The sequence below is a fragment of the Podarcis muralis genome, chromosome 10, assembly GCF_964188315.1.
Source record: "Podarcis muralis chromosome 10, rPodMur119.hap1.1, whole genome shotgun sequence".
Lineage (NCBI taxonomy): Eukaryota > Metazoa > Chordata > Lepidosauria > Squamata > Lacertidae > Podarcis > Podarcis muralis.
This window is the reverse complement of record NC_135664.1, coordinates 30,491,044-30,506,390: the sequence shown is the minus strand read 5'-3', so window position 1 is coordinate 30,506,390 and position 15,347 is coordinate 30,491,044. Positions and strand designations below refer to the sequence as shown.

The window sequence follows — 15,347 nt, the reverse complement described above, 5'->3', positions numbered from 1 at the left end:
ACCTTACAGCTTTCTAAGTTTCAGGTGTTTTTTAAAACAAAGAAACTCACTGGAGCTCAGCATACAGCACCAAAGATATCAAATAAAGATAAATGTGTTTTATTATATAAGCTTTACAAATTAACGTATTCCTATCTTTTCATGATTTAGCCATGCAAAGTTTGAAAAAAATAAGAAATCCAACACCTAACTAATAAAGCATACAACACAGAGAGGATGTTGCTCACAATATTAAGTACTGAACAACGAACCTTTACAAGTAAAGAACCTATTGTTTTTCAATCTATAGCTCAGTATATTCATTTCAGCAAGGGCAAACACTAGTTTAATTAAGGAGCTTTTATATAGTGATCATACTAGTTTGTGTTTCATACTAGTATTAAAAAGCCTTTAAGATATTTTACCCAGAGTTATTTCGCCAATTATTTTTAATTTTGTCATCTAATAGTGGAATTTGGGTAAATTGAGTTATATCCAACATGAATCATACTCAAAAGTAGGTCCTCTGAAATCAATGGGCTGAAGTCCATTGATTTTAATGAATCTACTCTGAGCAGGACTAATGCTGGATGTCACTATTTCACTTTACTTTTTATCCTAAGGTTTTAAAATATGGAGATACAAAATTCATGAAATATTAGGTGCTTCTATACTTAAATTAAATATTAGTTAAATGATACACTGGAGGGAAAACAAACTAGTTAGACAGCTATGCACTTACCTGGTGATGTGCCATTATAAATGGGACTCTTGAGTAGACATGTGTACATTTGCACTGTTAATTCTAAGGCTGAAGACTATAGCATCTGTCATTAGGAAGGCATGTGACGTTATGTATTATTCTTACAAAATATTAGGTATTGATATCATTGTCTTATTCAATGCAACTACTGTTTTTCAGTATTTTTATATGCAGTGCAGAATAAATGCACAGTCGTTAAAATTTATGAAAACCTCATAAATGGTGTTTTATTGATGTCATTTCCATAACCAGAATTCAAACAGTAATTGCCACTCATTATATCCCAAACTATTCAGCCCAGCAACACAATCTAAACATATGTCCTTGCTGGTGCAATACAAGTATCAAAATTTCACTATAAATATGTAAGTGCCCATCTAAAGATTTGTTGTATGAGATGCTGTCTATTCAGCACATGCAAGATGTACAATAAATTTTAGCTTTCCACGGATATGTAATAGATAACAACAAACAGGCATTTTCTTTAGCCAAATTAATAATCTGAATAGAACAGTATCTGTCAGGACGTCACTAAGGAACAGAACATGCAAAACTGACGTAAATACTGTGCATTTCAAAATTCAGACATTTCCTGAGGAAATAAAAAACTGGAAAATGCCACATTTCAGTTGTGCGAAGCCAAGCTCTGCAAAGCCATATACTGAGAGGCATTAAACACACAGAAACAGCAAAGGCAAGCTTGGTTCTGTTGCCACCCCTCCTTCCGTATGCAAGTAATCCCTGGGAAAACAAAGGGGATTCCCATTGTCATTGTCTTCATCTGCAGCTGATCATCACCAGCACTAGCAAGGCAGTAGCTTGCGCAGTTATCTCCACAGCGGGCAATGTCACAACCCGACCAACAGCACAAACTACTACCTCAGCCAGGGCCATGGTGCTCCCGACCCCATCCTGGAAGCAGAGAAGAAAGGCGGGCATGTTCCACCAACAATAAAATGAAGAGCCCAGAAAGAGGGAGGGAGGAAGGAGCCATGGCAAAAGGGTTCGGGCTCTTTCTGACGGTCCTCTTGTCTCCTTTATCTGCAGCAGACATGAGCCAGACTCCCTTCTTTGCGAAGGGCAGGAGGAAACCCCGCCCAGAGCGCGCATTACAACGCCGCCGCCGCCGCCACCCCCCACCTACCCCGCCGCCGCCACCCGCTCTGCCCTTTTCCTTGCATGACCTGAAACTGACGCGAGGGAGTCTCGTTTATTAGGTACATTACAGGCCACAGCTGGTGCAGTCCCCAGGAGCTTAATTGTCAATCGGCGCGAGAAGCAAAAGCGAAGGCGCGGGAGGGGAGGAGGGACAAGGGGGAAGGAAGGAGGAACAAAACTGAGGAGAAAATTCGCGCTCCCATATTCCTTGACACTCACTCGCCTTCGCCTCAGCTTTGGGGCATCGTTCCGCGGCGGAGAGAGAAGCAGGGACCGGTGCCCTCCCCTCTCAAAATTCGAACATGACCGTTGCAAGCTTCTCTCCCCCCCCCCCCACCAACCGCCCGAGCGCGCGCGCCGGCCCCCCGAGGGTATAAAAGGCGGTGAGGCGCTTGACGAGGCGCCATTCCTGGCGGCTGAGGGAACACGATGGCGCTTGCCGCCTCACGAGCCGCCGCCGCCAATCGGATAGACGAAGGCGGGAGAGAAGAAAGGAAGAACACGGTTTTTTCGGTCCCTTCCTTTCAGGACAGCAGTTAAATTCTGCTCCTCTAACGGCGGCGAAAGCATCTTCCTATCCGCGCCGCCTTCCCCACCCCCCGCGCTGTATCGCAGTGAAAGACGCCGCCGCCGCGCTCCCGCCCTTTCCGAGGCTCCGCCGATTTCCCTTTCTCCGGAAGGATGAGAAAAGCCCCCCCCCCCCCACTTCCCTCCGCCTGTGACTCGCCTCCCTCTTGGCGCCACCCAAACCATAGAGATAGGGAAAGGGGGGGGAGCGCGAGTACTCACGCTCTGTCCACGTGACTAGTAGGCCTGGCCCGTCAGAAAGCCTTCCAGCGCCATCTTGAACAAGAACAGACCGGCAACGGAGCGAGGTTGCGGGGCGTGGGATGGGAGGTCGGTGCTCTCGACCTTCTCTGCTGCGGCCCCCGAGGTAAAGACGGCGCCGGTCAATTAATCCCCTGGGGCAAACAGGAACTCGCTTTAAAGCCCTTGCCTCAAGGAATGCTGGTAAATGGGATGTGTTTCCCCCCTCCCCTTTCTTCGCGTGAGGAGGAAGAGCAAATCTCGGCGCGAAAATATAGAGGGGTGTGGACACCTGACGACCAGTCTCGCGCTCCGAGCAAAGTCTGCTGGGAAATGTAGTCCAGGACAAGCTAGGCCTAGCCGGGGAATCGAGTAAAATTTGCGTTCGCCAGGCGTTGCCTATCGAGCTGCAAAGGGGCACAACAGATAAAAGGCGAAAAATACTGTTTGATACGGCTGAAATCCTAAAAATCCACGCTAACCATAACGGGACTTTGAATAATCATGCAGCACCATACTGTAATTTAACCCACTGTAATATATACAATCTAAGACTGTTAATCACCTGCAGTGTCATGGACAAAGGTCGTTTTGAAATGCATTTAAACTCGTGTTTTGCTGTAAATAATTTCTAGGCGTTCTAAGCAGGCGACATGCAAAACGATAAGAAGTTAAAATGTATCACCCATATTAAAATAGTATGTGGAAAGATTTTAAAGGGAAACTAGTGAAATCCTATACATGTCTACTCATTGTAAGCCTCATTGATAGGATTTATAACGTGAAATAAGTATTGGCTTGCAGCCTAAATCACAAAAAAGGTGATCTTACCACCTCATTACTACCACCATTAATACAGATAAGAGGCCAATCAATCAAAACTTCAAGCAGTGCACATGATATGCAAAAAAATAATAAGCAAAGACTTGGCTAGTCTTGCTGAAATAAAGTTTTTAGCAGGCACCTACAACAATATAGCGGGAACAACCATGCTTGCTGCTGTAACAGAAAGCCTCCCCAGAAGAGCTTAACACTAGCCCATGTGGCACAATGTGTTTCCACCAAAAAATGAAGTAAGGCTTTGAAGCTAAAAACTTGAACACATTAGCAGCTAGCACCAAGATCCAAAAGTTGTTTTACTATATTTTGTGCTGTCCATGCATGCTTCAGTAGCTGTCTTTAAAGTTACAGGCAGAAAAGTGAACTTACACTCAAAGCGCATAAATGATAAAAACAAGATCTATACAAGGAGTACAGATTATTTACAAGGTTTACTGATATGGTAAGAGGCTGTGGATCCACAGAATCTAAAGCTTTCCTGTTTTGAACAGGAAGTAGAGCTGGGGGGGAAACTACCAATGGGAGGGGGAAATTATTACAAAAGCAGCCTTAAGTGGCCAAATTAAAAAGCAGGAAATTCATTCCTCCAAGGATGCATGAACTGACACTTCCCTCTACCTTGATTTCTCCCTCACATCTGACAGATTGCTCTGCTAAACATTCTAAAGACCAACATATAATGTACCTTTTCACACATTTAGATTAATCATCATAAATTCAGGCCAGATTGTGTGGTAAACTTAAATCAATCTTAAACATATCTGTACACTATATGGGGGACTTACCCATGTAAGTATGTAGAGAGTTTTAGCCTTACATTACTATGAGAAAATAATAAGAGAAAATACCAATTATAATAACCAATTCAAATCAAATTTTCTATTTATGCCTGCTATTTTCTAAACAAAAGAACATACAAACTGGTTGAAAACGATAAAAAAGTTAATTTACAACTAAATCAAGATAGCATTAATTCAAATCATTGGCTCATATTGCTTCCTGGAGCAGGTAAGCATCAGAAAGACTATTATTGTTCTACAACACAGAAAGAAAATGTTAAGCTATCTGGCTGGCAAATAATCATAATTTGAGAGCACATTGCAGAGCTTATGGTATGAGCTCATTGGGATTCTGGTGAAATACAAGATGGCATGTTCTGGAGGTAGTAGGAACAGTGGCTCTTCCCCAATCTTTGTATCAAGCTTGCAGTATATACAGCACACGATCCACTGTAACAGTCAAGATGACTTCAAAAGGAAACAGGGCTTGGCATATCTTCCTTCTCAGAGGGTAGCAACCTTTAACTCAAGGGCTGCAATCCTGGGCACACATACCGGTAATTGAAAGTAAGTACAAATGGTGGATAGGATAGGATTCAGCTAAATATGTTTGGGCTTGTAAGTGCAGACTTTACCATGTTCATTTGTACTACATTCAGAACTAACTCTCTCTCTCTCTCTAAACAATTTAATGCAACCTTACTGAAATAAAAATTGAAACTTTTTAAATCCATACAAGTATGCTTTCTGGCTGTTCCATGACAAAAGGTGTGAACAGTCACCATGGAGGCTTCTGAGGTAAGAGCACAGAAAGGGCTCCATTATAGTAGTTAATGGCATGTGCCTTATCTGTGACACTATTTATGTGGCAGGTGACCAGACATGCTTGTAAAGTGTGTCACCTCCATAGTAACTTATTATTTTGCTGAGGCTCTCACAGCAGAGAATGGACAATAGAATAAAACTTTCTATCCAACATATTCCAGTATTATCGAGATTAGGATCTGACTAAAATTTAAGTGGTGTGGCCTAGGAATAAGATTTCTTTGCAACAATGAAGAGGTTTTACAGGAAATACCCATTCCATGGCACTTCATAGTAAAGGGAAACAAACAATTTTACTTCATGACAGTTTACTATATCTCTAAACTATCTTCAAAAATACACTTCTCGGTTTGTATCACACACATATTATACTCAAAGAGTAGAACAGTTATTCTTCAGGTTGAAAAGACGTTACAAAACAAAGCACTTAAAATTATTGAAACAATGACAAGAAATACAAGTAAAATATTGCTGATACTTAAAATCATTTTGCTTTAGTCATAATTCAACAATAGTGACCAATGCTGTTTGGGGCGAAACCGAAAAAATATACATTTCAACTAAAAGGGTTTTTTAAAAAGCAGAGCTACAAAAAAAGGGCTGACAGTAAAACAATTATTTAGTGAAATGAGGTATGGTAGTGTTTTGAGTGCTACACAGCAATTTTCTGCTTATGCAGATTCATTTATTTCAACATGGCAGCTCACAGATTTTTGCCACTATCTTTATTCATACGTCCTGTTAGCAGAATTGTTATTCATTGGCCACAGATAAGATACATTCAAATATGCCAAAAGAGAAAAGGAAAAAATCATCTGCATGATCAGATATGAATGAACATATCTGCCAACAAAGAAGGCAAATATTAAGTAAAAATGCAAGCATACAACTTAGTATTCATAATAAATACATTTTCAAGCTTTTAACATTATTGATGTTTAAAAAAGAATTTAAACAATAAATGCAACTTTTTTTTTACAGAACTGTACGATTTATTATACACACAAGTACATTTCCCTTTGTTTACAAAGGCTGGTTACAGATAATGTGGAATGTTACAGTACCTTCTTGCATAAAATTTTAGTACAATTTTGTACTTGAAAAAACGGTGCAAAACACCTGCCTAATAAATCCAAATGAATTAGGTTTCTTTTATTTCTTAATTACATCATTAACACATACACAACAAGCTGTACATAAGCCCACTTTTCAATCACCACTTCAAGTTACTGTACTGTACTTTAAAATGGATTCCAGTCAGTGAGTCAAAGGCTTGCATTGCTATTCACCCAGAAACATTTGAGATGCAAGCTTGAAGTGATATGAATCACAGAATTCTGGTTAGTACAGTTTAAAGGCGGTCAACACTGCTTGCCAAGTACTGCTCATGAGATTTCATCAAAGATGTCTCACATTAGAACAAACATTCGTTTGATGGATGCATTTTTCTTGAAAAGCAAAAATTTGGTCAGGACTCTCCATTCTGTACCTTGGATGCTGGTGGGTGCATAAAGTCCTTAAAGGGAACTAAAGCTTCTTTGAGAGCAGAACAGACCTCTGAAGATGAGCAGGTGATACATTCTACTAAAGTCGGATACAAAGCAATAACCTGTGCCCATGTGTTAGCATCAACTGTAAAAAAATAAAAATAAGTAATTTTATAGTGTATTCTTTAAAAAGTATTTTTCCACCTTGTCCCCAACCCTGAGATAAAGAGAAAGATACACATCATCCACAGAATAAGAAAAAGGTAAATGCAGATGCCCTCTCATACCTGCCCAGTTAATATACGTAACAGGAAAAATAGTATATTTAGCCAAAGACCACTGCAGCTTAGATTCAATAAATACATATGTATTCTCAGCGTCTTAATTCCTTTGCTAAATTGCCGTTTATTCAATAGTAGGCCTAGGATTGTAACCTTACGTTGATAGCTGAATGATAGAATCTGTGTACACTTCCTATGAAACAAGCTCGCACAGTTTGAAGCATTAGCCAGTTCATACTTGATTGTGGACTCTGGAACCAGATTGAACTGACTAATTACATCCCTAGACCCATCATTTTACTGTGGTATCCAAGAGCTGTAAAAATTAGAACTTGCTTAGAGATACATTTGTTAGAAAATGTACAGGCAAATCTAACTATGAGTCAACATAAAGAATTATGCATAGTATTATTTAAGACTATTCAATAAGTAAACTCTATAGTAGAGGTGTGCCTGCCTTGCCCCATGAAAGTGAGTGCCTGGGGCGTGCTGCTTTTACTGTAGCTGGGCCCCTTTATTTAAAATTTGTGGGTGCCTGGGCACCCAGAGCCCCACATAGTTGCCGACTATGGTATAGTACTATAAGGGGTCATCTCACTGAGAAACGTATGAAGATAAGTAATTTACACAGTTTTTATTTTACTTACCATTTTCTGGTTGAGTTTTTTTAAGAGAATCTATGAGGGTACTGACAGCTTTTAAAACAAATATTATTTCTGTGACTTGTTGCCTATAAAAGGAAAAACAAAATCAGAAGTGAATTTAAGTTCGAGGAAAATTTGATTAACTTGAGTTTATGCAAAATAAATTTCTACAATGATTTCTAACAAAATCTAAAACTGAACTTTAAAAACTATTATCTTTTCACCGTGACATCTCAGTTTAGGATGGATTATATCTAGTTTCATTTTCAGAACGAAATACGAGAGCATTATAAATATCAATAGAGACGTCATCAAGTGAATGTTGACAGGATTCCAACCAAGATGGATCCCGTGAAGAATAAGGAGCAGATATCAAATGCTCAGGGGAACTGAAGTTTGCAGGAGTACAAGCAATTGGGAGGCGGGGACTAAGGTGGCACCCCTTGCAAAAAAGAAAAAAAAAGAAAAGCTCTGAGTATTATCAGCAGCTACAGAATGCCGAATGTCTGCTGGTCAAAACAAAACAAAACAAAACAAAACAGGAACTGAACTGGGGGAATAACCTAGAAGGCATCACTAGATAGCTTGAAGCCTGAACAGGAACACCCCACATTGCAACTGTTTTGCAGTTTCCATGTGTTTCTCATATACATCATTTTTAGGAATTTAAAAATACTATGGCAGGGATACAAATAATTTTGCAGTGAGCAATACCCAGACACGTCATTTGGAAATTAAGGGATATTTCAAAAGCAGCTTCCATTAGGGCAGGTATTGGGAACCTTTGTCCCTCCCAGATGTTGCTGAACAACTCCCATCAGCCCTGGCAAAGCATGGCCAATGGCCAGGGATGGTGGAAGCTGTACCTCAACAACACTGCCATTGGGGCATGGAAGGGCATTGGGCCATTCAAACAGAAGATCAAATCTTAGCTGATGAGCAGGGAGTTCAGTCATGCTTGGTCACTATCTCCCAAACTGGTGAATTTTGACAGGTGGGAGTGATATCACCCACTTGCCAAATATGGCCCATGGGCGTAGGGGGAGATAAACAATTGGAACACTAGGCTGAAAAGGTTCCCTTCCCCCTAAACTACATAAAATTCATGCTCCGTTTTTGAATGCTTCTTAAAGAGTTGCTGTGGCCAAATTCACGGTGATTAATCAAAAAGATTTAACTGATCATCAGTATCTACCAAATCAACTAAGATTCTATTATATTTTTGTTATGGTCATTATATGTAGTAAACTAGAAGACATAGCTACTATTATTTTCAGGTGACCAAGATATACATATATACAAGCCTTTCAGCTACCAATGCTTTTGTAACAACATTCTTTTAGATACTGGGAAGGCACATGAGAACCCCAACACAAAAAGGCCTTAAGGAGGACAGCAACATACAAACCTTAGTAAGCAGAAATAAGCAGCTCCCTTAAACACACACACACACACACACACACACACACACAAAACACAGTACATACCGTGGAAGGGGGCACTTGCCACTTAGCCTTTCATCTTCTATGTAGCGATACAGCACATCTTGTGATCGTTTTAAGAGAACCGAAAGTGCCATTCGTGAAATGTAGCCTTCTTGAGGAGTTGTCACTTTATTACTGAATGAAAACTGAAGCAATGTTTCAAAACACATCTTTGAAAATTCCTCTCTCATACGGATATCTATTTCGGCTTCTGCCAAAAACAAACAAACAAAAAACTATTTAAATGTACTTACTGAAATATATTATTTTTAATGAATTGTTGGACTAGCAGAGCATATGGGAAAGGATAATGATCACAAAAGCAAATTGTATCTGAGATAACATATATATAAATATATACATTAAAAGTACAAATAAACTGGACAACTTTAATCACGTTTAAAAACAAGTCTCTTGTGCACTGTTCGGCTGTGCTAAAGAATAAAACAACACTAATCTAAAGGGTGTTATCTGTGCCTAATTATTCACCTAGTGCACATGATATTTAATATTTTCAGTCCAAATGTTTACTGTATAAGAAATCCTTCCATGTGTCTCCTTATACGACTTTATTGTTTGGTTAACATACCTGTAAATGAAGATGACTGCGAATGTATTGAGCCTTTATTGAGCATAGTCATAATTTGACCAACAAATTCCTTGGGAATAAAGTTAGCATAAGGCAGTATCTCTGTGCTGATGAGCTGCACCACCTATAACAGATGAGAACATATAAATGTTATGTTGAAAAGTCATTCACCAGAAGTTCATTAATACCCAGGAGATTTGGAAACCGTTGCAGAAATAAATAATGTCAACAAACATGAGCATAAAGAACCTCTGCCTTTTTAGCATGAGATCTGTACACACATGGCCCATGTCTAGGGTGAAGCACAGGACCAAGCTTTGGGCTCTTACACCCTCCCTGCACTATCGACAGAACCTTGAATGTGAACCAAAAGGTGCATTAATCCTTACTTGAATAGGTTCCTGGTATATTAACTAAATTATGTAATCTAGTTTTGATTAATTAAACATTTTGCTGGCAAATATTTTGAGTCACTTGACAGGAAATATGCACTCACCTCAACATCAATGCTTTCATTTCTCTGAAACTCTTGAATAGAAAGATTATCTGGAGGGGAACTGAAAGGAAATGAAGAATAGCCTTAACATATTGGGATTGAGAGACCAATTTGTTTTTTTGTGTGTGTGCGCGCACGCACAATTGCTTTATAAGTCTTATTGTGTTGTGAAATCATTTTAAGATGCTTCACAAGAAACAATTAATATATGAAATTCACAGTATTATATGAGGAACCATGGGACGAAGCTTTTCAGACCCTTGACCATACTAAATATCCTAGTGTGCAAATCCTTTATGAGCAATTTGAGTATATTTAAATAGTTTACAATCCTTATATATTTCAACTTGCAAATTGTATTTAATTTTCTTATTTTGCAAATGGGGAACTGAGGCTGATACTCATATCCAGTAAGCCACACAGCAGCGGGATTTGAAAGAGTGGATCATGCACTGAACCACACAGTCAAAAAGACATTTACTGCAGACACTTTCTTTTTATACCTCCCTGTTTCATTTCATGCTTAATCAACTTAGTGTATTAAACTGGACAGTTGAAGGCAGATTATTCTTGCACTTACTATAAATGAAATAATACATCCCTATCTTTTCAGCTTTCAAGTGAGACAAAGACACACGGCGGAACACAACACTGTTGAATGCTATTATGTCTTTTTGCATCTCAAAACAAGGAATAATTATTCTGACTTTTCAGAGAGCCTCTCACTGTTTTTTAAAATGTCAAGTACAGAATTTGACAAGCACAGAATTTTCCTTTATCACAATTTAGGTAACTATTGCAAACTATCTGGTATATTGAAAGGGCTAATTAAACTACAGCGTGCCTGCAGAGACAGAAGGCAAGACCATCTCCCAAACATTATGTTATGTTTCTATTGCATAAACACTGTGCTGGCCATAGTTAAATATTTAAATTCATTTTCTGTGAAACAGAAAATGAGCAGTGGGATATTGATATAAAAGTAGTGGGATAATAATAATAATAATAATAATAATAATAATAATAATAATAATAATAATATGTAATGGTGATACTAAGCTGACAGGCTTCTGTCAGCAAAATAGAGGAAGAAATAATTCTCAGCAGTTCCTTCTCTCTGCACTGCAGACCTCCACTCCACCCCAATTATTACTGATAGCTGGGTGACCCTCTGGAGTCAGTTTGGAAGCAGAAAGAGGGCTGGAGACTGAAGAGGGGGGGAGAGGAGTAGCTGAAAACTGTTTTCCTTCCTTTTCTGCTGACACTAGTCTAACCATCAGCTGAGCAACACCATTGGATGCAACCCAGTGACTGTAAACCTTGTAAAAACACTAATTCTGGTAGGATCAAACTCAATTTGAAATGTTAATTCCAAAATTTAAGAAACTGTGCAGAAAAGTCAAAGGAAGAAGCTGTATGTGTCATCTTAATTTGTGCACAACTTAAAATATATCACTATATAGAATGCCTATTACAGTTGCTTAATGCTTCCTATACTAAAAAAATACTATTTCCAATTATGTGTAAGCTTGCACAAATTCAGCCAGTATTATGAAATATGCGGTTGCCTACTGCAATTTACAGAGCAATGCTATGAATGTTTACTCAGTAAGTCTCACTGTGAACATACACTATTTAATGTATGTTTGGACTGCAGTTTTACTGGTGTTATTGTTCAGTACAGAAGCTTGTTAGGGATTGGCAGAAGTCATGGATCCTCATGATCACATCTTTCCCACTGCATGGGTAGTTTTAAGAAATTGTGACTCAACAAGACTTAAAAGTCAGACTTCTTGGGCACGAATGTTCACTATAGTGTCAGCGCCAAAAACTTTAGAAACACTCAAGATTAGGTTTCACTTATTGGTACAGTACTGCTATTTCATCCTTATTTGTTGGACCAGTTCAGCCTATATTCACCAGCTAAAGACCACGAAGTTTTTAGCACACATGCCTATCTAGCTTTTGAGAACCTTTAGTGAAGAGCTTTCCAAACTTTTCATGTTGGTGACACACTTTTTAGACATGCATAATTTCATGACACAGTAATTCAGTTTTACTATCAAATCAGAGGTTAAACTAATCCCTTTCCAGCCCCGGGAGGAGAGCAGGGAGCGTTTGCAAGACACGCCGGCACACTAATGTGTTGCGGCACAAAGTTTGGAAAGCTCTGCTTTAGTGACACAGAATGGGGAAAAAACAATGAGCCTCAAAGTTTTCATAAGGTAATATAATTTAGGAAATTACATAATGGTGTTAATTCTCATTTAATTTGCACCTGTGTCTACTTAGTGCTTTCCTAGTCATTGAACCATTCCAAAGTTTGAGGAAGAATCAAGTGTTCTAAGACAGAGGTGTTTAAGAGCCAATTTCATAAATAATAAAATCAGGTGTGTTCTATTTCAAGTTTCTTCACTCTGTCTTTAATCCCACACAAACAAGAAGTTGCACTTTACCTTTTAGCAAATAAAAAGTTTTCAAAAGTGTTGGCTAACTCTGGCCACATGCTGTCAAATTTCCCAGAGGAAGCATGCTGCCTTGCAACTGGTAGGCCAATGGAAAGAACTTTCAGGAGAGAAGAAACTGCCAGCTTCCAGGTGCTTTCTGAAGGACAAGCATACTTCAAACTAAGTGGCATTCTCAGTGTCTGCAAAAATAAGTATGCTTACGTAAATCAAACAGTAAGGTGTACAAGAAAGAAATGTGCACTTTATTATTTTTTGTACTTGTAACACAAAGAAAGAAGCTCACTTAAAGTACAGATCAAATACAGAAATAGAGAAAGATTGTGCCTGCAGGCAAGGAGGACAGAAAGAAAAAAAAGCAAAAGTGGCCACCTAGGTTTCTCCATGCAAACATTACAGGACCGGAAGGGAAGACGGGAGTGTCATGACAGTGAACAATAATAATGGAAATAGACAAATTTTGGGAATTTTATAATACTAGAATGCTTTTTACTGTCTAGTTCCAAATACTCCAGTCTTACGTTTGATAGAAACCCATTTTCAAAATGAATATAAATGCTAATCCACATTTCATTTAGTTTGCACATGTGGAAATTTCAAATACTATTCTTGGGTTAAAAATTTTTCACTGTGCATTCCTACTAAAAAATGGTAATGTTTGAAATGCACATATATCAAGAAGTCACAGCCAATTCCTTTCCCTCAGTTTGTGTGTGCCATGACTGCTTTGTCATTAGGCAGGAGCAAAAACTGATTGGGAGCCATCTAATCCCTGCTTTCATGCTTCTGGTGCAACAAGAGCCCAACGTGACGATGACAGCAGGAAATCCATGGTTATCATCGTTATTTATATATGTATTTATATATGTATGTGTGTGAATATACACAGAATCATGAAGAAAACAAATGTCACACAAACCCAGCAATGTGTTTCTAAATGTAATAGAGGTTAGTCATTACATGCCCAGCCAACTGCAGATTTTATTCAATTACACTAGTACAAGGACACCCTAGTCCTCTTGCTTCCGATTACCATAGTCTAGTCTCCAACAGTGGCATTGTTTTCCAGTGTGCAAGGGACTAAAACAAAGATCCAAGCACCAACTATATGGGTAGCTGTCAAAGTTGACCCAAATTTCTGCAGAACATATTTATGGACAGTAATTATTGTAACACAAAATGGTTATTGCTAAAATGAAAACAGAATCACTCTTAGTGCTCCAGAGCCATTCCACAAGCTAACCTCAGAGCAGAAGAACTATAATTATCTTAAAATTTATATATGAATATTTACCTTGATAATATTTTGAAGAACTCTCTCATTTACAACAGCTTTGTGACAAGCTGTCTTTTGGTACAGGTCTACCACAACTTCTAAAGACCTCTCAGCAAATGGAACATAATTCAATGCTACCCACTCTGCCTAGAAAAGTAAGATTGGGACATCAGTGCATGTAGAGAAACAAGACTATTTGAAAAAAAAACAAATCCTGCAATGGACCTATTTTGATGCCATGCAAAAAATTTTGAAAATTCCACAAGGAAAATTATTTGATCCATGAAAAACTTACAAAAAGAAATCTTCCAAGCCCTCACACATACAGAATTGAGAATAGGGGTGCACAATTGAAATTTAAAAGTATTTCATAAGCAAGTGAAATGTTGCAATTTATGCAGCAAGAAGACTAAGCACAATCTTTAAAGAATTTGAACTCACCGGTGCAAACAGTTGTATCTATTGTGATTCCATTGTGTTGCATGATAAACAGAATAAGGGAAAATTAATACACATACACACAGTATCTATTAAAATTCTGATGACTCATTCTTCTGTTGAGTATGATTAGTATTGTAAATGCATTCAAAGCAATGGTATCACAAAACAGAAGAATGAAAAGAGAGCCTAACAGGAAAATTTAGAATGCAAAACTGAGTGCAGGTTGATTAAAGCAACTTTGTTAGGCTAATATAGATTTATTTTGCTAGTTTTCACTACAAATGTATAGTTTTCTTTTCTAATAGAATGCAATCTCAAAATGGAAAGGTAACAAGAAAAAAAAGGAAAGAACTTGAAATGAAAAACCAGCAAACATTTATTAAATTAGTTGATAACACAAATGTCCAAATGCAGGAAAATGATGGCATTTAAATAACTCATGCAAAGCTGATCATATCTGGAAGCCAGTGACCTCAAAAACAGAACTGCTAAAATTCAACACACCTCACCTGATTGTATTTTGCATTTGCAATGTGCTTTGTTTCTAGCTGTCCATATTGCGGTGGTTTACAGGAAAATTCAACAAATGCCAGCAACTGATCAAAGATAGCAGGATACATTATTTGCATGCTTTCTGAACCCACACATATGGCCTATAAGAAGCAAAACAAAAGCATTAATATTTCTAGAAACATAAAGCACGCAATAATCAACTCAGGGCCATTCAATAAAGCTCCGTTTAAAAAGATTCAGGGCTGATAAAAGAAATTACCTCCCTCACAAAGCACCTGGTTGAACTATGGAATTCGCTATCACAAGATGTAGTTAGAATGACAAACTTGGATGGCTTTAAAAGAATCAGATTCATGGAGAAATGTATCAATGGCCAATAGCCAGAATTGCTATGTCCTACCCTCCACCGTCAGAGGCAGTATTTCTCTGAATACTGATTCCTGGGACTCACAAGTGGGGAGAGTTCTGCTGCACTTAGGTCCTGCTTGCAAACTTCCCAGAGGCATCTGGTTGTCTACTG

General features: G+C 38.5%; 1 protein-coding gene across 6 annotated transcripts in view; it reads right to left on the bottom strand.

The window, feature by feature from the left end:
* MON2 (MON2 regulator of endosome-to-Golgi trafficking) overlaps nucleotides 1-15,347 on the bottom strand; it is an 81,427-nt gene that overhangs the window by 16,189 nt on the left and 49,891 nt on the right. For 4 of the 6 annotated variants that reach the window (XM_077934683.1, XM_077934682.1, XM_028747798.2 and 1 more), the window contains 9 exons: nucleotides 14,824-14,967; nucleotides 14,315-14,332; nucleotides 13,892-14,020; nucleotides 12,589-12,779; nucleotides 10,133-10,193; nucleotides 9,637-9,760; nucleotides 9,051-9,258; nucleotides 7,567-7,649; nucleotides 2,690-6,783 (listed from right to left, as the gene is read on the bottom strand). In XM_077934683.1, coding sequence (XP_077790809.1) covers nucleotides 6,620-6,783; nucleotides 7,567-7,649; nucleotides 9,051-9,258; nucleotides 9,637-9,760; nucleotides 10,133-10,193; nucleotides 12,589-12,779; nucleotides 13,892-14,020; nucleotides 14,315-14,332; nucleotides 14,824-14,967 — 1,122 coding nt within the window. In that variant the 3' untranslated portion in view covers nucleotides 2,690-6,619. The remainder of the gene's footprint in view (nucleotides 1-2,689; nucleotides 6,784-7,566; nucleotides 7,650-9,050; nucleotides 9,259-9,636; nucleotides 9,761-10,132; nucleotides 10,194-12,588; nucleotides 12,780-13,891; nucleotides 14,021-14,314; nucleotides 14,333-14,823; nucleotides 14,968-15,347) is intronic. The other 2 variants (XM_077934684.1, XM_028747805.2) reach the window with 1 other exon arrangement.